Source organism: Chenopodium quinoa, unplaced genomic scaffold (assembly GCF_001683475.1).
Source record: "Chenopodium quinoa cultivar QQ74 unplaced genomic scaffold, ASM168347v1, whole genome shotgun sequence".
In the NCBI taxonomy this organism is placed as follows: Eukaryota; Viridiplantae; Streptophyta; class Magnoliopsida; order Caryophyllales; family Amaranthaceae; genus Chenopodium; species Chenopodium quinoa.
The window spans coordinates 352,160-375,220 of NW_018745080.1; the positions used below are offsets into that span (position 1 = coordinate 352,160).

Genomic DNA, 23,061 nt, shown 5'->3' on the forward strand with positions numbered 1-23,061 from the left:
TGGCTCCCACTTTTTTTTTTCATTTTTTCCTTTAGATTAATACTTATCTAATACAACTTTTTAACTGTTTGGCAACTGAATAAATAATCATTGCAAATATATTGGCGCCGAATAAAATGTTTGATCAATTTTTTTGGCATATTTGTTGGCATTGAGTCATTGTCCAAAATATAAGTTGCATTTATTTATTTATTTTTCTAAAAAAATATAGAATATTATTAAAATATTGTACTATGTTGGAGAAGATCTTTTCATTGTCGAATAGTTGATATTCGACCAATAGTATAGTAAACCAAAACGAGGGAAAAAAATTCTGATTTGGCATGATATTGAACTAACTTAACCATGATTTGACGTAGTGACAAGTATAGTGACTTCTCTTAAGATTTTATGAGAAGATTTTCGCGTGCTTTTTAGAAGCTTGAATTTACAGTCACAAAGGTACTAAATTGTATGTGTTGTTGATTAATTATTGTAACTTTTCATTATCTACAAGATAGTTATAGTATTGATTATGCCACTTGGCTTTGATTGTTTGTTCATGAATTGAACTGCTTGTGCACTCGTGCAATTTGTTAAATATTGTCACTTGTCGCGTCGAGGTTGAACACGTACTGCTGTTGGATTGTGTGAATCTGATATTCTTGGTCGGAATAGTTTCTATTGATCATAATGTGACAACGAAATTTGAAAGACGATCAAAGCTTAGTTGAGATATTATTTCGGTGGATATACATATATCATACACTAGGTTTCTTTATCAAGACGTACTACCAATAAGGTGTATCCGTATACATCATGCCTTAAGAGGAGGGGGATAATAATGTATCAAGGTTGTTGTGGGAAGTAGTAGTACTACTACTACCGTACCACCACTTGCTTCAAACAAGCTATGCATGTTGGGTAACTAAGTTGAATTTAAGACCTTTTATGAGTACAAAATTAAAATTCGAAGTTTTATGACATATAGTCTCTTTAATAGTACTCCATAACAGACATATGGGTGAAAGTTATTCAAATTATATTCAAACTCTAATTCAAACCTATCTATAAATTTGGATTTGAGGTTTATTTTTTTAAAAACAAAAGTGATATACTTTTGCTTCTTAGGATTGTAATTTTTAAAAAAAAAAATAGATTTCAAACAGATTGAATCCAGAATTTACTACTGACAGTAAAAAAAATATGGATTGTTAATGTAGTAGTTTTTATATAGAATAGTTTGACATGCATGTAGTAATATGGTTCTGCTAATTTCAAAATATTAAAGTTTGTGGGCCAAATATAGGGCTTGGAAGGATTGACTTTACTATTGCTTAAAAGAATGAGGTCCATAAACCACAGGGCCAAAAAACTCAAACAGTTTGTTTATTTATTTATATATTCAGGCTGGGTTCAATAATTAACAAATTCCAAACTGGATTGGACACAAACCAAATTTACTTCGTTTTCAGAAGGAATTGAAATCGGACAACATCCAAACTGAAATTCATATTTCAATTATCACTTTATCTGTTTCAAATTAGTTGATACATTTCAATTTTTCTCTATTTAAAAGCTCTACCTAAATTAGCTTTGAAAGTTACAGCTCATGTGAGATATTGTTATATTCCTCCCAATATGTATCTTCAATATATCGACATTTTATAATTTTACTTATTGATAATTTGAGATACAACTATACTTGTGCATTAACAAATGTCATAAAAAGAAATGATTCACTAATTTAGAATTGAGGAAGTATAAGCTTATTACTACTCCATAATACCAACTCATGTGGAGTATATAACTATATACATCATAAGCTAAAGGTCTACCAACAAGAGTAGGCTGAAGTGGTAAGCAATTTGATGTCCCTTAAGAGAGGTCTTGAGTTCGAGCCTCACCAAATGAAGAAAAATCCTGTCGGGAGACTCACCCATCGTTAGCCAGGTGTGCAACTGAGGTCGGATCCAAATGTAATCGGAGCTAAGCTTTGGCGAACCGAATGGGCCATACTATAAAAAAAAAAAAAAAAAAAAAAAAACAAATGTGTACTTCCTCCATGTTTCAATAAGATAGTGGGGTTAGTTTGGGTGGGAACCATGAGAAGAGAAAGATATGATATTAAAATGTAGTTTTTTGTTAAAAAAGGAAGTGTGACATTTATTAAACTACGACCGCATTTGATAAGTGTAACACTTATAAAAACAGAAGGGATTATTATAGGATAAGGGTCTGAAAGTTGCAATGGTTAATAAGACCCTAAGCCCAACGATATATGATATGGGTTACAACGAATTCAAAGCCCAATAAACTATGGTCCATTACAAAATTTAAAAACCCAAATATAATCATCCAAAACAAAGGCCCAAAACCCAAAAGTTGACGGCGCAGAATTGGACCGCAGATCCAGCGAAGCAGACAAATCAGCAACACTCTCAAAAATTTCTCCTCTCTTTCTCCGGCGAAAATACCTCAATTACCATCTCCTCCTCCTCTTTCTCTCTCTACTTCGTCCATTTTCTCTCTCCTCTTCAACCAACCCAGAATTTTCCAGAACTTTCTTCCATGCTTCAGATCCATTGCTCGTTGAACTGATTTGAATTCAGTCAAATTCTATCAGACTTCAACAATTTTGCGCCTCATTATTTTCAGTAATTTTCTCCAAATTTTTTGGTGTAATATTGGAAAAATTTTAGGATATAAATTGCAGAGAAATGGAAGGAATTTTCAATAAGATACGGAATTTGGATGCTTATCCTAAAATCAATGAAGATTTCTACAGTAGGACGTTATCTGGTGGTGTCATCACTCTTGTATCATCTTGTGTTATGCTTCTCCTCTTTTTCTCCGAACTTAGTACGCTCTTTCTCTCTCTTCTTTATGATTATTGTTGTTTTTATGATTTTGAGGGTTTTTGTTTGTTTGATCTTGATAATTTATTGTTTTGAGCTAATTATGTGATTATTATGTTTGTACTTTGCTTGAATTGTGATTTGTTTTGTAATTCGTATCGGAATCTGAGTTGATGATAAGGATGTGGTTATTGTGTTTGAATTTAGCGAGGAATTGTGATTTGTTTCGTAATTGGTATCGAAATTTGAGATAAGGATGTGGTGGTTGTGTTTGTAAGCTATATGATTGGTGTGAATTAGGTTGATTTTTGGTGATGATTAGGTGGATGTGCTATACTTGTTGAAGGAAGGAATATGTGTTGGATTGAAATGATTGGGAGCAATGACGAATAGTGTAGGAAAGTTTTAGTTAATCGAGTTTTAGGATCTAAATGAGCATTTTATTGTTAATAGGATTTGAAGTGAGAGAGATTATTTTGTGTGGTCTTGAATTAGCAAAAAGTTATAGACATTGTTGAATGTTTGTTAGTAGAATTCTACTCGTAGTGTGCAATTTGTGGGATCGGAATTGCGAACATGATATGATGCATGACCTATTATGATTGGTTACTTTTGAGTTTTTCTATTCTCTAGAGAAGTTGTTTACCTTGGTGATCTAGTTTTTTTCTTACTTAAAAACTTTACCCTCTGCCTCGAAATTATAGTTAATCGACTCAGCTCTTGATGAATTAAAATGAGATTTGTATCTCTGATTGTTATTGTTTTACATATTTCCTGTAATTTCTTGTCTTAATTTTCAAGATTTTTTTTCTGCTTGATCTTGATTATTCATTATTTTGAGTAAGGACATAGTTATGGACAGATGGTGTATGAATGTGGACGATTGGTATGAGTTAGGTGGATTTTTGTTAGTTATTAGGTGGATGTGCTATACAATGGTTTTATTATTAGTTCTTATTGAAGAATTTGGTATTGACTGAAGTGATTAGGAACAATGATGGATTATGTAGGAAACTATTAGAAATTCTAGTTTCAGGATATTCTCTTTCAGGTTTGATGTTCTGTACATCCAAATAAAAAATTTGAAGGAAACTTAAGGAATTGAGACAAAATACCTGATTTTGCGCTGTCACATTGGATTTGCAATATATGTGAAGTTGTGTGAAGCTATTTGCTAGTAGTGTCCTGCTCAGAGTGTGCATGTGAAGGGACTTAAATCTTGAACACTAGCTGATGCAAGATCATTAATTAGTACTTTTGAGATTTCTGTTTTTTCGAGAAACTGTTTACCTTGGCAATTGAGGTTTTGTTCTTAGAAACTGTTTGAATAATAGGCAAATTTCGTTACTTTATTTAACTAAAGTATGTTCATTTAGTTGTGAGTTTGTGACACGCTGGCTTCTTGATGGGTTAAAGTCTAATTCATTATTGTTCAAAATTTTGATTCACTGAATTGCTGGCAAAAAATTCCCACTATTAATTTATAATCTAGCAACAATAGAAATTAAACAGAACAATTTCCATTGGACCTGAAGCAATGAAATTATTGATCAAAATCACTAACCTGTTCCTTCTCAATGAGCCCAGGTTTTTGGTTTCTTCTTCTAGCACATTTTTCCTCCCTTTGAAATCCCTAAGGCCTCAACAATACTTTTCTTATCTCTTGCAAATATCAGAAGCTTTATCAATTACTTGAATGATCAGTCTTGATGTACCATTGGCAGCCTTCTGCTAGAGATTGGATCTATTGGAGCACTTTACTCAGAATTCTCTGCTCCTGAGTGGAATTTAACCACATCTTATGAGAAATAGGTTAAAAAAAAAATGTATGCTACTGTATTAGCTTCAGAAGTGACAATTATTCTGGGCATTCCAAACCAGTTAGAATTTCCCCCCCAAAAAAAATGTGCCCCTGATGCTGATCCTAAATCTTGATACTTCCTGTTACTTGTCTTTGTTTTTTTATGTCCTGTTGCATAGAGAAGCCCAATGGCTTTAGGAAGTTAAAGTGTGAGTTGCTTTTGTTGCATCTCAGAGCAAAAGCTTTGTTTTGTTTATAATTATCATGCATTATAGTTTATTTAAATTCCTGGAGTAGGGAGGTAACCTCTAGAGAACCTTTTCTATATAATTTAAATATGTGCTTGTAGCATTAATATTTATCCTCAAATAATATCTAATGTTTGCACGTATGTGACTTATCTTTATAAATTCAACCTGGGAATCAAGGTATGTAAGTCTTCTAGCATAGTGCCTTATTTGGGCTGGTCCATTTGTGTTTGAGCAGCCTTAATATTTAAGATCAGCTGTTGTCTGCCTATCCAAAAGTTCATTTTTCTTAACCTGAAGTAACTTATTTGGGCTGGTCCATTGTTATTCGAGCTGCCTTAATATATTAGATCTGCGTTGTCTGCCTATCCAAAAGTCAGTTTTTCTTAGGCTGAAGTACCTCCATTAGCTATTCGCCTGTTATTGTCCTTGAGAAATTACTGTCTGATATCTGAGTTATGCTATTGTGCTTAAATAACATAAGAATTTCGACTTCAGGTGCATTTGGGGTGCTGTAAATCCCTGATTGAATGAATTTATGTCAGCTTCCTATGTTGCTAACAATGTGAGAAATACTTGTCATGCTTCCAGACGCATATAGAGAAAAAGTAATAGGAAATGTACCTAAAAGTGGTTTAATGTGAATATGTGTTTTTTAGGGGAGGAGGGAGGTTGGTCTTATAGTTTAGTCGGGTGATTTCAATCATTATTCTTGTGTTTTGGCACTTTTAACTTTGGCGTTTTCCGGTATATAATCATGTGTTGGGGAAGTGGGATGACTTCTACTAGATTATACTTTAAAATTAGAGGAAATCTGTGTATAAATGTGCAGTACAACTAACTTTGTTTTGGTGAGATATTGTATAATAGCCTTTCTAGATAGGAAGGTTACGCTGCATATGTCTATATTCAACTATATTAGGAATAAATCTGTTCTTTATCAACTAAAGATGTTGCCAGAGGGTTCAAGTTGTTTTAAAGCTCATCTCTTGTCCTGAAAATTCTTTTTCTTTATATTATTATAATAATGTGTTTCTAATGTAATTGCAGGCCTATATTTAAATGCTGTAACTGAAACACAGCTTGTAGTTGATACTTCAAGAGGAGAAACCCTACGCATCAATGTAGTGTAATTTCCTTTTTTTCGCTTAAAGTTTTTGTAAATTCAACACCTCTGACTTTATTTTCTTTTAGCTAACATAGTTTCTCATCATCAATTCTGTGATAACATGCAGTTTGATATTACTTTCCCCGCGTTACCATGTTCAATTCTCAGCCTTGATGCTATGGATATTAGTGGAGAGCAGCACCTTGATGTAGTATGTAATCCATGCAGTGACTTGTCTTCGCATATATATATTTCTCTAATTTAATGTTTATTTGCTTGAATTATTGTTTCTGTTGTAAATGAACAATAATGATACTATGTTAGTCTGTTGCATTCTGATATGTGCTTCAGCCTTTTGGCCTCGAATGAGCTTTAATTTAATATTATAGGATCAGGTGTTTAGTTTGTGAAAATATGTATTGTGCTGCTGATGAAATATGACAGATGGTTCTCAACCCCCTTTCCCCTTTCGTATCTTCTCCTGGTGAGAAACTGTGTCTAGAAAGTGGGCTTATGAATAATTGCAATGCAAAATAAATGTTCCCACTGGACACTTTGTTTCATACTTTTGTTACATGATGAACTTTTAGCCTGTATAAAGATCCATTAAATGCAAAACCTTCAGGATCTTTAATTGGTGGAGATGCAATTTACAATGTATGGCCTCATCACTTTCTTAATTGGTTTGTCTTGGTTCTTTTTGACATGCAGAAACATGACATAATCAAAAAAAGATTAGACTCCCATGGGAATGTGATAGAGACACGACAAGAGGGTATCGGTGCTCCCAAGGTTAGTATGAAATTGTCATGCTGTGTTCAATTCATGAAAGCAACACCAAGTATATCCTCCACAGGCTCCACTTCTAAAACAATGCTTGTTTATAAAATTAAATCCATTAATTTTTTGGTGTTACTTCTACTGTATCAGATGGGATTACATAATGAGAAAATTATGAATTAATATGTACTTCTTCCATTTTTTAATACTTGTAACACTTCCTTAAAATAGAAATGTTACAATACCTGCATCACACTATAATTGGAAATTTTTTTTTGTTAAAAGTTGTACTATTACCCTTATTTTAAGCTCATGGCCCACTAATTATACTCCTAACAATCTCTTATCCCCATTTTACATGTATTAATTCATGTGAGTCCCACTTTTCTTAAATACTGTGAAAAAATGTGTGTGGCAAGTATTAAAAAACAGTGGAAGTAGCTATTTTGAGTGGTAATTTTTTGTCTTGCTTATGTATTGTTTCCAATTTCCATCTAAAGTTCTTAGACGTACCATGCATGTTGCTAATTAACTTTGAGTCTTTTCCATGACACTATCATGTTTAAATATACGTGAATGGAGCCCATGTTTTTTAGAAAATTCTTTTAAACCCGCTTCATTGCAAAGGTAATTGTACTTTGGGTTGTATCCTACATAGAGTGTTATCGCCTCAATTAAGATTAGCTTTATCTTATAACATTGGCATGGTTCAAAAATGCGATTTTGGTCGCGATTGCGGAAATGGTCGCGGTATTTCGGTAGCAGGACTGATGCGTTGATCGCGGATTGCATCGCGGTTGTCGCGCATGAATTTTATATTTTAGTTTTATGTGTTATAATAATTTTTTTCATAATTTTTGAAAATTTTATATGCTAAATTTCTCCATAGTATTATTACTATGGAGTACTTTCAGTAACTTCAATAGAACTTTTTATTACTACTAATTTACTACTGTAACTTTTTTGGATTAATTTTAAAATTAAATTCCTAATCTATAGTTCTATGCGCTAGAAATTAAAAGTGGGAAAAACTCCGGGGTCACGTGGGGAAAAAATTAAAAAAGGGAAGAGTGTGCTCAAGTGCTGGTGGGGTCAGGTTTAAATTCTAAGTAAAAACAAAAGATAAAACTTCAAGCTGTCACACACTCTGACTCATTATTTAAAAAAACAAAAAGAAATGGACTTTCACTTTTGAACTGAAAAAGGGTCGACTTTTATGGAGTAGTCGATAGCCCTCGCCGGAAATTGTTCGAACTGGCCGAAATTCTGTTCAAAACGGCCGATGCGGCTGAAATTGCGGGTTTTTAAAAAGCAGCATGTCGTACCGGCAAATCTCGGTTCAGTAATCTTCAAATCCGCTACTAAATGGGCGATACGCGACGTTTCGGACGCATTTTCGTACCATGAACATTGGACATTTTGTGGAGGTGTTTGGAAAGTGCTTATTGGGGAAAATTAGCTTATTTGACCAATATTGGGTGATTGACCACTACAATAAGCTAATTGGGGTGTTTGGTGGTGAGCTGAATTAATGAGCTTATTCCACTTAATAAGCTCATTTTCAATAAGCTGCTTGACGGAGCTTTTTCATTAGCTTATTCAAGTATTTTAGGTGAAATGACAATTATACCTTCATTGAACCTATAAAACCCTACCACAGTGAAATATGTCAATGTCCTTATTGTTCATTTTGTATAGTCAAACAACTTTAAGAAATAAGCTATTTACCATATGCTCTTATGCTAATAAGCTAATAGAATCAATTAGTCAAATCAATTAATACAATTAGCTAGTCAAAATTCACTAACACGATCAGTTTTAGTTTTTCACCAAACACGGCTATGTATAAAAGTCCATATATATATATATATATAGGACTTTACTAGGAAATTGTTACTTTACTAGGGGTAAGCATGGGACGGGTACCCGTACCGTTAGTACTAACGGTTCGGGTAACCGATAACCAGTATCACTAAAATTGATATCCACAAATCGAACCAATAAGTTCGGGTACTAGGATTTTCGGATCGGTTATCAGGTACTCAATAAGGTATCCAATAATGATAAAAACTTAATAATGTAGTTATTATGATATCATTTAACACTAATTAACAACAATACCACATGATCTTAACTAAATTATTAATATTATTACTAATCATTGATATTATAAAGTGATTATGAAATAAAGTATGAGTTTAGATTTTGGAAAAATAGATTTAAGTAGGAAAAAAACCAAAAAATTGCTTATTAGATCAGAGCGGGTAACCGTTAATCTCAAAATGATACCCAATAACCAAACCCGATAATAAATTATCGGAAGAGTACCCGAACCGTTATGGTTATTGGATCGGGTACCCTAATTTTTGAAACGGTTACGGATCGGGTTTTTGGTTTTTCGGGTAGTTTTACTCAGCCCTAAACTTTACCGCCTTTTATGAATGTTACATTAAAAGTTAAGAGTGAAATCATAGAAATACTAACCATGACTTAATTTATACCAACCAATGAGAATGCTAAAAAAGTATCGAATTTCAATACTTTATTTTCTTTTAAGGTTGTATTTCGTAACTTACATTATTTCTAAAGTAAAACTTTTATTTTCAAAGTCACTTATACTAAAGATTGTAAATGGCAAAATTTTCCTTATCACTATGACAATTATTCTGTTAAAACTAGGAGTTTTGTTGAAGGAGCGATTGACGTATTACTTGCTTGTGTTTGTTAATTACTTTGCTGAAAATATTTCAAGAAAGAAAAACTTTTATTTTGAACTCATTACCTAACATGATATATTGACGCTCTGTCCTGTCACTTCCTAATTTAAGTTTGAACTTCGAAGGACTAAAAAAAAAGAAACTATAACTTGTGCTTTCTAATCTTTTGCCTTGAAGAGTAACCTCAAAATTATGAATATTACAAAATTGATTGAATCTAGATAGCTTGAACTACTCATGCACTTTTTTGGACAGTCGTCTTATGTGAGCCAGATTTTCATTGTTTCCATCTAAATTTGCAACCTGTACAAATTAAATGATTACTAGAATAATAGGGACTCAGTTGCAATATTCATTTTCTTATTCTGCCATTTATACTGACTAATTTTTTTAAAAAAATTATTGTAGATTGAGAAGCCGTTACAGAGACATGGTGGCAGGCTGGAACATAATGAGACTTATTGTGGCTCGTGCTATGGTGCTGAAGCGGTATGGCTTTTTGTGTCAACTTTTAGGCTATAACATAGCGGCATAGCCTCACACACGTAAACACCGTACTCACACACGCTATTTAAGTTTATTCTCTGTCATTTATATTGGAACATGTTACACAAGATTACAAGAATGTTTGTTTAGTTTGATGGCAAGCTTCATTTCTCCTAAGCCTTTAGACTTTAGAAATTTAGATTTGGGATTAAAGTCTGGGGTTGGGTAGAATACCATGTAACTGTAGTTTGATGGCATCATTAACTTGTGTGAGTTATTAATTTATTGTAGTCTTATACTTGGAATTTTTTTCAAGTGTTTTCTCAGCACATTTATTTTAGGCCCTTAGCCGCCATTGTGACTTATAAGTAGTGAGTGAGACAATCTTTCTCATTCATATTAGTCACATGACATCATATTTGCATATTTTGTTATTGATAATTCTTCCTCCTGGTTTTTTATTTATTTATTTTAATTGCACCATTTGAGTTGGGCACAAAAATTAGGGAAGGAATTAAATAACAAAAATGTCCATGTGGCTACAAACAAAGGAAAGAGAGTGAAAGTGAGGTAACAAGGTAAATATTAAGTTTGATTAAGGGTAGGATGGGTATTTGGCGTGTGAACACAAATAAAAGTGTGACTGCATACCCAAAGTAGAAATGGTGCAAAATATGCAACTTTCTAAATGAAAAATGGCACAATCTTAAATAAGTATCAGTTTAGTGATAGACTTTGTTAGGATACACCTGTTTCTTCTCTTCTAAGAAGCATGGAAACTTCTGGGTTGTGGAAACCCCACTGTTTCCGTGCTAATGAAAACGGATCAGGCTTGAGGTTTTCCCATTTCTAGTATTCGAGTCATTTTGTGCAACATAGCTTCTCTTTGGGAGACTTTGTTATAGGGTGATGTGCCTAGCAGTGAGGTTCATCAAACTGGGTTATATTACTTCAAAGGATCATTTGAAAGGTGGTATTATTGAGTTCTCTGTTTATGCCTGGGTGTTGGTGTGACTCATGGTATTATTTGAAAGCCTCTTGGAAGTAACTTAGCTTCTATAGCCTTACATTGTGATCTACTGTCTATTTTGTTGCTTGGAAACTAATTCCAGAGGCCAATTATCCGTTTCTGAAACAAACACTTCCAAAACAAATGGCCTAAATCTTTTTCCAAAATGCTGTGAAATGTTTCTAGAGAAAGCAAAATATTTCATGATAGTTGATGCTTGAGAAAAGGCTTGAAAAATAGAAATCATAGTACGCACATGTTTCTTCTTCCCGGAACGAAAAGAAATTAATAATCACTTACGCATGAATGATAGGCTGATAGCTCCCAGATCTTCGATTCTGCAAATCAAGTTCCCATAGATTTCTCATAGCTGTGTCTTTGGGAGTAACATATGCTGAGTTAAAAAAGACGGTGTTAGGCAATTGAATTTCGGCACAACTTGAGAAATGTTTGATTCTGAAACTTGATTCTGTTGTTTTGTGCTATATAGTACAGCAAAAAAGGATGAAAGGATGAACAGAGTCTAGTATCTCAGATTGGGGTTTAGTGGAGAAAAGAAGCTGAGTGAGGAGAGAAAAAGTTCACAGATTTTTTATTTGGTGGATTTGACACTTGAAAGCTAGGAGAGAAAGAATGAAGAACACAGATTGAGATAACAATCTATAAATGATTAAATGTTATAACAATGGTTGAGGACATCAGTTTTCTTAATTGGTTTGACCAGGCATGTTGTCCATCAGTATTATTCTTTTTGCATTTCCTATGTATCCTTTTTCATAAACATGTGTATTACTTAGTTTCTCCCATTTCCATGTTTTTATGCAAACCTATACCCCTAGTCATATTGCAGGTGCAAACCAGTTATAAGGCGGTTTTGGATTAAAGTAGGTTTGTAATGGAGTCAAGTGTCTTGAATTATAACCAGAATAAGCTAAGCTTTAAAATTAATAAAGCTCGAGCTTCCTCAAGCTTAACTAAGCTTTTAGTTTGCCTGGTCAACTTTGGATTTGTAAAACATTGGGTTTTTTAAGCTAAAAGCCAAGCACAACTCAAATCAGACTATATTTGGTGTAATGAGCCTTATACGTGTTCTCCGCAGACTCCCTCCTCCCCTAAAAATCACATATTCTTTGGGCAAACTTTATTAATAGTCCATTTTTATTTATTTCTCCGTAATATATAAGAAAAGGCAGTCATGTGGATCTTGTTAGTTTTGTTTAATGTGTTCTTTTGAAATATTAACTTTCAATAAAAAAATTTAATACTTGAGTATAGATATCAATAGTCAAAGACTCAAAGGTGTGCCGGTGCTAGGCCATTTTTATGTAAGGAGCCGAGGATCTTGTTGATAACGTAAAATAGATCAATCTATCCATTGAGTAAAGATTTTAAAAGTGTTGTCCCAGATTTTTGTAGGAAGTAGCATTGTATTAGTGTACTAGATAATCTGAAATTCAATATTAAATTTGAAGAATCAGTACTCATGAAAGATTTCTCCGTAAGGATTTATCTCTTTCATAGTTGGAGGTTTAAGTTTTTGAGGACTTTTTGTCCCCTGATTGTATCTTTGTAGTCTTCCTTTTTAATATAAATATCTTTTATCTCTGTGTGTGTGTGTGGATGTGTGGAGAAGGGGGGGGGGGGGGGGATGGTTGAGAATGTGGTGTTGCGAGTTCTATTGGCCACTCAGATCTTTTAACTAAATGGTTGTGTGACTTTTGGCTATGAGGAGGTAGTTGAATAGATTGCTTTTGTAAGTCATGGCAACAAGTTAGCAGATGATCGTGCTCAAATCATTAATAAAAGTAGAGTTAAGATTCATCTACTGCCAAAGGTGTAAGATCAATGTTCCTTGTTTATTCAAGGACAATTAGACTAGAGAGGTAGGAATTTTTAATTTCAGCATTTGTCAAGGCATATAGTTTTAGGAAGGCTTCCTATAGGTTTAGAGTTCTCTCCTTGTCCACTACTTCAGTCAGATTTCTTATGTGAGGGCTATTCTTTTTCTGATAAAATATCCTGCGTTCCAAATTACATCTATGGAGATTGACAGCTAGAGCTCTACTTGAACAAGTAGGAATATATTGTTTGGTTTGAGCCTCACTAACATCTTATCTAGGTTTTCTTGGGCTGTAGCCAAATTTACATAGGGAGATTGTAGTTTAAGTCTTTTTTAGATGTGCATTGATGTGATTGGACATGGACCTGTCTTTGTGAACTACTATGCAAAAGTGGTAGGAAAAGTCCACTTGAATCATAAGTTGATTTAGTATAATTTTGGCAACAATTGTAGCGAAGAAAACCCTTCTAATGTGCTATGTACTAGTGGAGTTGTTTAATGGAAGTCATCTTTTTTGTAGCAAGGGGAGGGGGAACCATTGTGGACGTATCAGTATACCTTAAAACTTTTGAGGCTATAGAAGTATGGAATTAAAAGAAGGTCATGTCATTACATAAAGGCCATTCTTTATTGGATTTTGAACTTGCGGTGGAGATAAGTATGTCGGTGGATGAGTGTGGGCGGCAATTGCAGAAAAAATCTTGCCGAAAAAGGCATGTTGCAATTAACTAGGGACATCTGCTAAAGGCCATTGGCCAAATAAGGCCCATAACTCTAGATATCCAGGAGCATGTCCTATAATTATACTCTATAAAGAAAGGACAATCTTAAACATTGCAGAGTATACTTTTTATACTTGAATTTTCAAAGGTAATGCGCTCTGCTAATGATGTCCCATTAAATGTCGGAAATGCTAGCAAGAATCATTTGAGTAGAGTTGGCTACAAGCCTGAGGTAGTGAAACTATAGGGCACTTCTATTATCCTTATTGTCTCTTCACTTAGCAAATGCTAGTTTCAGAACCAATGCCTGCAACAAAGTATACTCTACTTTTATATGTATATTTAAAATAAAAAAAATAAAAATAAATAAATAAATAAATAAAAAAAAACCTTGTCCATTTCATAGTTTGTAATGTTGGCGGTTGGCCTCTTATATTTCGCATGATTATCGATGTAAACTCGAAGTAATTGCTCTGCTTTCCAGTTCATGATTTTTAGCCCATTGGTAACTATAAAAGTTCGTGAGATTATATCTTTCTTGGGATGATATGTTTACTTTGTTCACTGTTTATGATAACATCTTTCTTTTCCTGAATGTGAGCAAATATTTTGTAATTTTGCAGGCAGATGATGATTGTTGCAACAATTGTGAAGAAGTTCGTGAAGCATATAGGAAGAAGGGCTGGGCAGTTTCAAACCCTGATTTAATTGACCAGGTTTGTTAGTTAAATGTATAGTCATTTTAACATTGTATTTGTAGGTAAGTATTGTTGGAGTCCATTCTGCAATATAACTAGAACTTATTATGGAAGGGAAGGAGCGCTTCAACCACATTGGTATCCAGTCTGATGTTATACTGCTCCGTATACATCCATTAGTGGATGCAGTTGAAAGTTTTAATAGAAAGGACTGGTGTTAGTGTGTTTTTCATTGAAAGAGCAGCATTTGTCTTGGGTTTTGGCCGCTTGTATGAAATTATCCTTGTTAAGTTATATTTATACCATGCTATCAATTGAATTATATTAGTTATTTGCAATATTCTCCTAGGGAACAATGTTGTGTATACTGGAAATTTTTTGTATCTTATTTCACTCTTAACTTTTTGTAAATGTCAACAATTAAACCAATATTAGATTTCTTCGAATGCATTTTCTGTAAAATATCTATGATTTTTGACATGGTGTCTGCCAATCCTCACTGTATGTCCTGTTAACATTATCTTCTTTTCCTGTGACATACAGTGTAAAAGGGAAGGTTTTCTACAAAAAGTTAAGGGTGAAGAAGGTGAAGGATGTAATATCTATGGATTTTTGGAAGTCAATAAGGTTGCCGGAAATTTTCATTTTGCGCCTGGAAAAAGCTTTCAACAGTCAGGGGTTCATGTCCATGATTTATTGGCATTCCAAAAGGATAGTTTCAATGTTAGTCATATTGGTGCTGCTATCTTGTTTCTTTGAAACATTCTCTCTTTCCATACTGCTATTCTGAAAGCATATTGCTGTACTTTCATTATTTTTGCTGTTATCATATTGAGGGTTTTTAATGGACGCCGAATGTATACTTTTGCAGATAAGTCACAAAATCAATAGATTGACTTTTGGTGACTATTTTCCTGGTGTTGTAAACCCCCTTGATGGGTATGCCTCCACTTCCCTGTCTAGCTTTGAGTATTTGAGTGTAATTAAAGCCTTTTAATTTGTCCACAATCAATTAATTTGTTTGGTTTTAATTTAGTGTGACCTGGACACACAATACACCAAATGGGATGTACCAATACTTTCTCAAGGTTAGTCTACTGTCTTGTGCACAATTCTCTCTCTTGTTTTTTTTTACAGTTCAGCTCATTCATTTGTGTTGTTAACAGCATTTAGATTTTTTTTTTTTTTCGGGTATATGTAGATAAGTTTACACTTGTCTATAGGGCTTCTGAAATCAGGTTCCTAATTTTAAAACTACCACTTTATAGCCAACAGACATGTTGATTGTTGATTACAAAGTCATAGACATGTGGTGGTATCCTTTGGATGGAAATCTTGATTTTTGCATCATGCACCATCATAAAATAAATAGTGGGTTTATGATTACATTCTACATACACCATCATCGATTCTCTTGTTTGCATTACTTATACTTTGTACAATCTAATCATTGATACACCTAATATTGTTGTGGAACCCTTCTTGATTTTGTTGTATGGGTCCATATTTGCAACTTGCGTCAAGGAGGTGGATATTGTTACTCAGTGTTATTTTCATTTAGGAGTACTGGAGTATGCCTGCTGTAGATGCTTAATTGAACTTCATTTGTTTTACAGGTGGTACCTACCGTATACACAGATGTAAATGGGCATGCTATTAATTCAAATCAGGTAAAATTTGGTTTCAATTTATTAGCATAGAGCCGTTCAGTGTAGCAATATGGTGACAGAACTTACCTTGGTCCTTGCAGTTTTCTGTCACTGAGCACTTTAAGAGTGCTAGTGCAGGCCACTTTTCAACTCTGCCTGGAGTCTTCTTTTTTTATGATCTATCTCCAATTAAGGTGAGTTCATTCACAGGATGAAAGATATGTCCTCTTTTACTGGTAAACATTGGAATTTTGTGGCAAATGTATATCCTACATTTTCAATTTTGAAGAGATTTTTTGTTAACTTAAACTGATGTGCGTTATCATCTGAATTTGTTGTTCGATTTAAGAAATTATCGTAGAAAACCAGCATAAATATTTGAATGCTCCAATAATTCCTTTTTTTTATTTATGCTTAGGTGACTTTTAAAGAGGAACACATTTCCTTTTTACACTTCTTGACAAATGTTTGTGCTATAGTTGGAGGTAACATCCTTTATCACAGTTGCATTTGCAGTCCAAAACTCTCATCTCGTTCCTACCCTAATCATTTGACTATCATTCCTCATTAGCCGTTTCCTTTCACATTTTGACTGTCTTATGTAGTGTATATATTTTTGGCTTGTTGATTCAGGTGTTTTCACTGTCTCGGGGATTCTGGACTCCTTTGTTTATCATGGGCAAAAGGCAATCAAGAAGAAGATGGAAATTGGCAAATTTAGTTGAGGGAATTTTTGCTAGCTGAGCTAGGGGCAATTGTCGAAGTTTCACAAGCTTCCTGATTCATGTCTGTACGCAGAAGGGAAATTATCTTCAGCTGCAATGCAGTCCCAGATACTCTGATGACTCTGATCATACAAGAACAATTTTGTCATAACTTAAGGATAGATTTTCTTTCAATATTTATTAAATCATTCAGGAATTCTAGATCTTTTCTTTTTTATGTACCTCTAATGCTTTCTTGCTGCACCACAATTGTAAATTTTATTCACAAATGAGCACATCATTTTCTCACTGTGGATGCCAATTCGTAGTTGTCCCAAACCTCTGGTACGCAGAGATAGTTCGAGACCAAAATAACATTCTAACACTCCCTCCGAGCTATCAGTCTTGCAAATCTATTCCTCTTTGGAAATCAGCTAACAATTAGAAAGTTGTCTGCTTTATCAAATTGGCCATCACGTAATATCAAGGTTAATCTATCACTGTCCCTAGATCGTGCAAAATCTGCTTGGTTATATTGCAGGAATTTAAGCTGCAAAGCGGCACAAGATGACACTTGCAGCTGTATAAAGCACGAGCCACCTGGGCGTCTACTGGGGCGATTGTTAGATGCGTTATAAAGGCTATTGTTTAACTGTAGGTTTGAGTACCAAATCTGAAGTGACTCATTTCAAAATGAAGTGGAAACATCGACATCTAGCAGTAAGCCATCGTTACCTTGAGTTTTAAATTGAAGGTTCATATTCTTCGATATGGCACGTTTTTGTCATACTTTATCTTTCGCGATACCTACCTTCAAACAAACATTAAACAGATATCAGTGTAAGAGTGGTATAGATCACATATCACCACCAAAAATAGATGGAGTAAACAAAACGATACGACACGATCCAATTCGTAGAATATTTTTCCGAGTTTTCAAAGAACCAGAATCAAGAATAATCTTGATAGCCTGCCTGCCTGCCTGCCGATAAAATTTTCTGCAGTTTCCACTTGGTAACTTTTTAATGTATGAACATCAGAAGTCAAAACTCACTCACTCTCCAAAAAGAAGGGAGAATAAGAATCAAGAATAGTGATAAGGTGGCCTGCCCTCCACTATACTAGATAGACTATGTGTGTTTGTATGTGAAAAGAGATGATTATAATGTTAGTGGTGCTGAATTTAGTGGAGAAAATGACTTCGTTAAAAGCATGGTACGAGTTTATCGGAATATAATGTCTATATTCTAGTATTGTCCAATCCACTTACTCTTATCTATTGTTAGAATGATGTCTTTAAGTATGGATGTTGTACCAATGACCAAGCTTGCAAGGATTCTAGTCCATTTGTCTTAACGCATTTTGTTTTGCAACAATACTTATGCGATGGCGTTATCTAATATTCCCTTCGTCTTTTAAAGATTGTCCGATTTTTCTCTTTAGTTCATCTTTAAAAGACGGTAATTAACGTAGTTCTTACAATTTCTCTCTACTTTATTACTGCCCCACATACTAAACAATAAAACTACCTACTGACTCAATACAACTTTTAACAAAGAGAAAACTGGAGATGGCCAAAACTTAATGGACTGGGGGAGTAATAACTACACCCGTACTCCGTACTCCATTTATACACCCTATTCGTCCCAAATTACTCCGTAGTTTGCTATACTGATTATATTTTTCCCCAGTGATAAAGGTCAACAACTTGGTTGTATTAGGTGAACCCTGAGACTGAAATTTTAATTAGTGATTGACCATAGATTGAGAAGTAAGTTATTTATGATTAATACTCGTAGTGTATTAGAGAAAAAGGTGATTCAAGCTTACAAGGTTGTCCCAAGCAACGACTTTGTTGAAGTCAAGATTGTTCTGTTATGCTGAATATTAGAGGCTAGAAGTTTGAGATTGCTGGTAAAAATGGGGAGCATAAGATTTAATTCAATCCCTTAAAGATTGTGTTGCTGTGAGATTAAGAAATTTAAGGGCAGGTTTTTGACCAACGATTATATGCTACATTTGAAATTATGATGCACAATATGCTTTCAATAACATGTTATTTACACCTACATGTTTTAATATGTTCTTGACAGCTTATCATACTTTTATACTTTTATTGTCGACAAAACTGTACTTACACCTACATCATAACAAAGTGTCTATGGAAACCTTTTTACTCTTGCGTGTCGAAACCAATTGGCGGGTTTTAACAACTACTCGTAACAAGTAACAAGTAACAACTAATACAACCAATCATCACTTTGCGTTTTTACAACTAACATACTTCCTCCGTTCTTTTTTTATCGCATCATAGGGATTTTTGAGGCAAAATTTGGTAGTGGGAAAAAGTAAGAAGGAGAAACGTAAAAATACAAAATTGTCAATGTAATGTAAAGATAAAATAAAAAGTAAGTGTGAAAAAGTAAGGGTATGTTGGGTATTTGCAGTGTAAACATAGATATTTATTGTCCTAAAATGGAAGTGATGCAATATTTGTGTAACTTTCCTAAAAGGCAAGTGATGCGATATTAAAAGAACGGAGGAAATACTAATTTGCTTCATTGCCCAAACACTAATTTAACGTTAATCATTTTCATTTCATGAACAATTACACATTATACGGAATACTTTTTAATCATGAACAAAAATAAATACGGAGTAGTAATAGTCTCTCTAAATATTTTTTACCGAGTATTTTTTTATTAACAATGATAAAGGCATGTGTAATTGTGTATGATAGGTCATAAATTCAAATCTCTCTACCATATTTATAATTTGTAAGACCCTTATCAATTTATCATTCATTTAAAAACAACATATTTATCCTTACAAACATATACGGAGTAAAAAATTACTCTGTAAATATTAATGTTTCTCCAACAGCTATGACACTAATCTCTTTCATTATTTAACCCTAAAAAAACGCAATGTTCGATGACATTTTGTTTTGGCTTTCGTGGAGGCAACAATAATTTTCCAATTCAAGAAACTTTTTTCCTGAATTTTGCTTTCGATCGAGGAAGTCACGGAGACAAATTATTGAAGTGAACATGATGAAGCTTCTTGGAAAGAGGCCATTTATGATGTACGGTTTAATTCATTAATTGATATCACATATTCTCAGGTTAGATGATAACCAGATACACTGTATCTAACTAACTCTACACCCAAGTGAATACCCTCTTAGAAATTGTGCTATACACCCGGGTGTACTGTACACCCATGATTATTTGCTCTCATTTTAATGATTGTTTTTTATTTAGTCATCAAATGAAAAGCAAAAATTAACTTTGAGATAGTTGGGTGTACGTTACACTCGGGTGTATATAGCAATCTCTCATACCCTCTCCTATATGTAATTGGGCAAAATTTATACGGAGTAACTCAACTTCTTTATCTTATACGGAGTATGTAACTTAGTTTTGATTTTCGTTTAAATTAGAATGAAAAAATCAGGTGAATAAAACACACTTTAAGTACGGTATATACAGATCTTATTTGGCAACAAGAAAAATAATTGTTACTCCCTCCGTCCCTTAACTACGTGCATATTTCTCTTTATTATGTGAGTTATAAATGTCAAAAATAGCCACGTTGTTAAGGAACAGAGAGAGTACTTGTTACGTAGTAGTTGTTTGTATCAGATGGCTTAATATTTCTAGTTTTATCTTCTTATTATAGTTAGATCTATACTCTGTATTAGTTTTAAAATAAAAGAAAATTAATGTTGATTTTTGTTGTGAATACTTGCACGGATTTATGCATGTGACTTAAGCGAAAATCTGGTTATTGCGTGATAGAAGGGTGACACGATATCACATGTTTGAGATGATTCACAAAACAGTTGTTTAGTAAGACATGAATTCCTTATATCGCATAAACTATAATTATTTTAAGGTAGGCGATGAACTCCATCGCATGTGCTATGAGATCATCAATTCATCGAATACTAAAGGCTTTCCTTATTAACATAAAACTAAAAGTTTAGACAAAGTATATTATCTACGAACAAAACTTACATACTTGTAATTATCATATATTATAAATAACTAGTTTAGTTCACGAGCAATGCACTGTTTTAAACAAACATATTGTAAGATTTGTTTATAATACGGAGAAAGAAAGTTTTCTACTTTGTTAATTTTTTGTATACATGATAAGTAATTTCTACTATAGCATATTACTTGTAAAATATATACATTTATAAAAAAAATAAAAAAAAAAAAATAAAATCACAATGAACACTTTTGAACATTGAAATATTAACATACTAAAATAAATTTAAAAAAAAAGTCAATAGAGATAAAGGATAAAGCACATAAAAGGTTTATTAGATAAACAAAAAAAACTAATGACATCATCATAGTAAATTGGTGGGAAAAAAAAATTTATGTCAAAGTGATATGTGCACAATTTGGAGAAAGTATGATGTCAGCAACGTTTTGTTTTACTATTAGTAAATAGATATGATTCACATAATTATAAATTATATAGATACCACTCATTTTTATTTATTTCAACCCAACCAAGACTCCAAGAGTAGTATATAGTAACAAAATTTGTATTTAAGCTAGATTTTATAGTATAATTACATAAAGACAGTATTACGTCGCTTTAAGAGTGACGTTGCAATTTGTATGCATTCACGTTTCACAGCTAATGTATGCCGTTTCATTCCAAACTAAGCGTGAAAATGTACACTCTCTTGCCCCTTTTTTCCTCTATGGCTTTTCTTTTACTCAAAGGATATCCAATAATCCACATTTCCAACCACCCAAAAACTTAATATTCTTGCATACTTTCTTTCCTACTTTTATTTCACACTTCACAAAATTCATGATTATTGACCGCAATAACGGCTGCCCTTCATTGGCCTTTTGAGTTGAATTGGTTGTTACTAGTTTGAAATTCTTGTGTTTGTGTAGTGATCTTGATCTCTTCTCTCTTTTCACTTTTTGCAATAGATATTATGATTTATTTCAATTTTTGTAGTCCAGAATGTTACTTTCTCCGTTCTAGTAATATTGCAACAATTGGACTTTTGCACTATTCATTATATTTGTTTGACCATAAATTATAATTTATACATAAAATAAAATATAGTCATGTTGAGTATTGTTAGATTCGTCTCATAAAACACTTTCACAATATTAACTTTTTATAATTTTTACATTTATATAATTATAGATATTTAACATTTAAAATGTGATTTAGAATGCGTAATTTCATCCTTGTTGCGGTTTTTGTAGAACAAAGGAAGTATATATTTAGTCTCAATCAATAGTAAGATGTCATACTTAAAAATTAAACTTTATAGTGTAAAACATTAATTTTGGCCGAAGAAAAAAATTTGATTGTTCACTCTAAATTTGTATCAACAAGTGTAAAATAAACAATTGTTTGAACCCATTTATAACCTAGATTTATTGATTAGTACAATCTCCATATTTTCCTATCGTAAGTACATTTTTGTTATGGACTCATCGACTAGACTTAATAAAGTATAATGTGTGGTTGCATACCTTCCATTAGAGTATGAATTAGTAGTAAAGATGATAACAAAATTGAAGATTTTTACATGATGAAAATCTATGATTCAAACATAAAGAAAATAGTAATAAAAAAAATTTAAAAAAACATTCGAATAGAACCATTTTGAGCATAAATAATTCAATTTCCTCATAATCAAGTTAATTCCCTTACACAAGTACAAAATTTTGCTAGTGTATTTTTACATTATTACTGTATTAAATAGTTGCATAAGTTTCAGAATGACAATTATTTCAATAGTTTATTAGCTACCCAAATTCCGACATTGAGATTTTGTAACTATCTTTACACTCAAGAATTAATGAGAAGGTAACAAATTAAAAATAGCAAGCTGAACGTATAATTAAAATTTAATTATGATTAGAACAATAATTACGGTGTATATAAAACAATCTCTAGAACACTCTTATATCTTCACCTAAATCTAAAAATTATTTACACTATTAACGAAGTTGGACTTTTTTTCGAACAAGTAGGCATATGTCCTCTTCACCAAAATAATAGAGATGTGTTCAATCATACTATATATATATATATATATATATATATATATATATATATATATATATATATATTTTATTTTTTATTTTTTAATTTTTTAATTTTTTTTTTTGAGACATGTTCAATCATAAACTTGAATTAAATTGATACGGGCTAACAAATAATTCTTTTTTTAAAATAAAATAAAATAAAAACCTTGCTTTTGCCGTACATATAATATGAATTATACATTATTAATCCAAATTAGATGTTCCTGTATTAATTTCCAAAATATAATGTGTAAGCAGTAAGCCTATGTCCTCGTCAACATTCATTCACCTACAAACAATGACTTGGACTAGACTTTATAAGGTAGAGTTTAAGTACTGTTTGTTGACTATTGACTAAACTTTGAATATACGACTATACGAG

General features: G+C 32.8%; 1 protein-coding gene across 1 annotated transcript; it reads left to right on the forward strand.

Annotated features, from left to right (window-relative positions):
- The first annotated feature begins 2,278 nt into the window (after positions 1–2,278).
- On the forward strand, positions 2,279–17,029 carry LOC110709635 (endoplasmic reticulum-Golgi intermediate compartment protein 3-like). Its single transcript, XM_021887844.1, has 13 exons — positions 2,279–2,841; positions 5,937–6,010; positions 6,122–6,205; positions 6,706–6,786; positions 9,900–9,980; positions 14,172–14,264; positions 14,790–14,969; positions 15,118–15,185; positions 15,283–15,334; positions 15,863–15,916; positions 15,997–16,089; positions 16,314–16,380; positions 16,529–17,029. The coding sequence occupies exons 1-13, from the start codon at positions 2,700–2,702 to the stop codon at positions 16,618–16,620; spliced, it is 1,161 nt and encodes a 386-aa protein (XP_021743536.1). The 5' UTR covers positions 2,279–2,699; the 3' UTR covers positions 16,621–17,029.
- Positions 17,030–23,061: the final 6,032 nt, after the last annotated feature.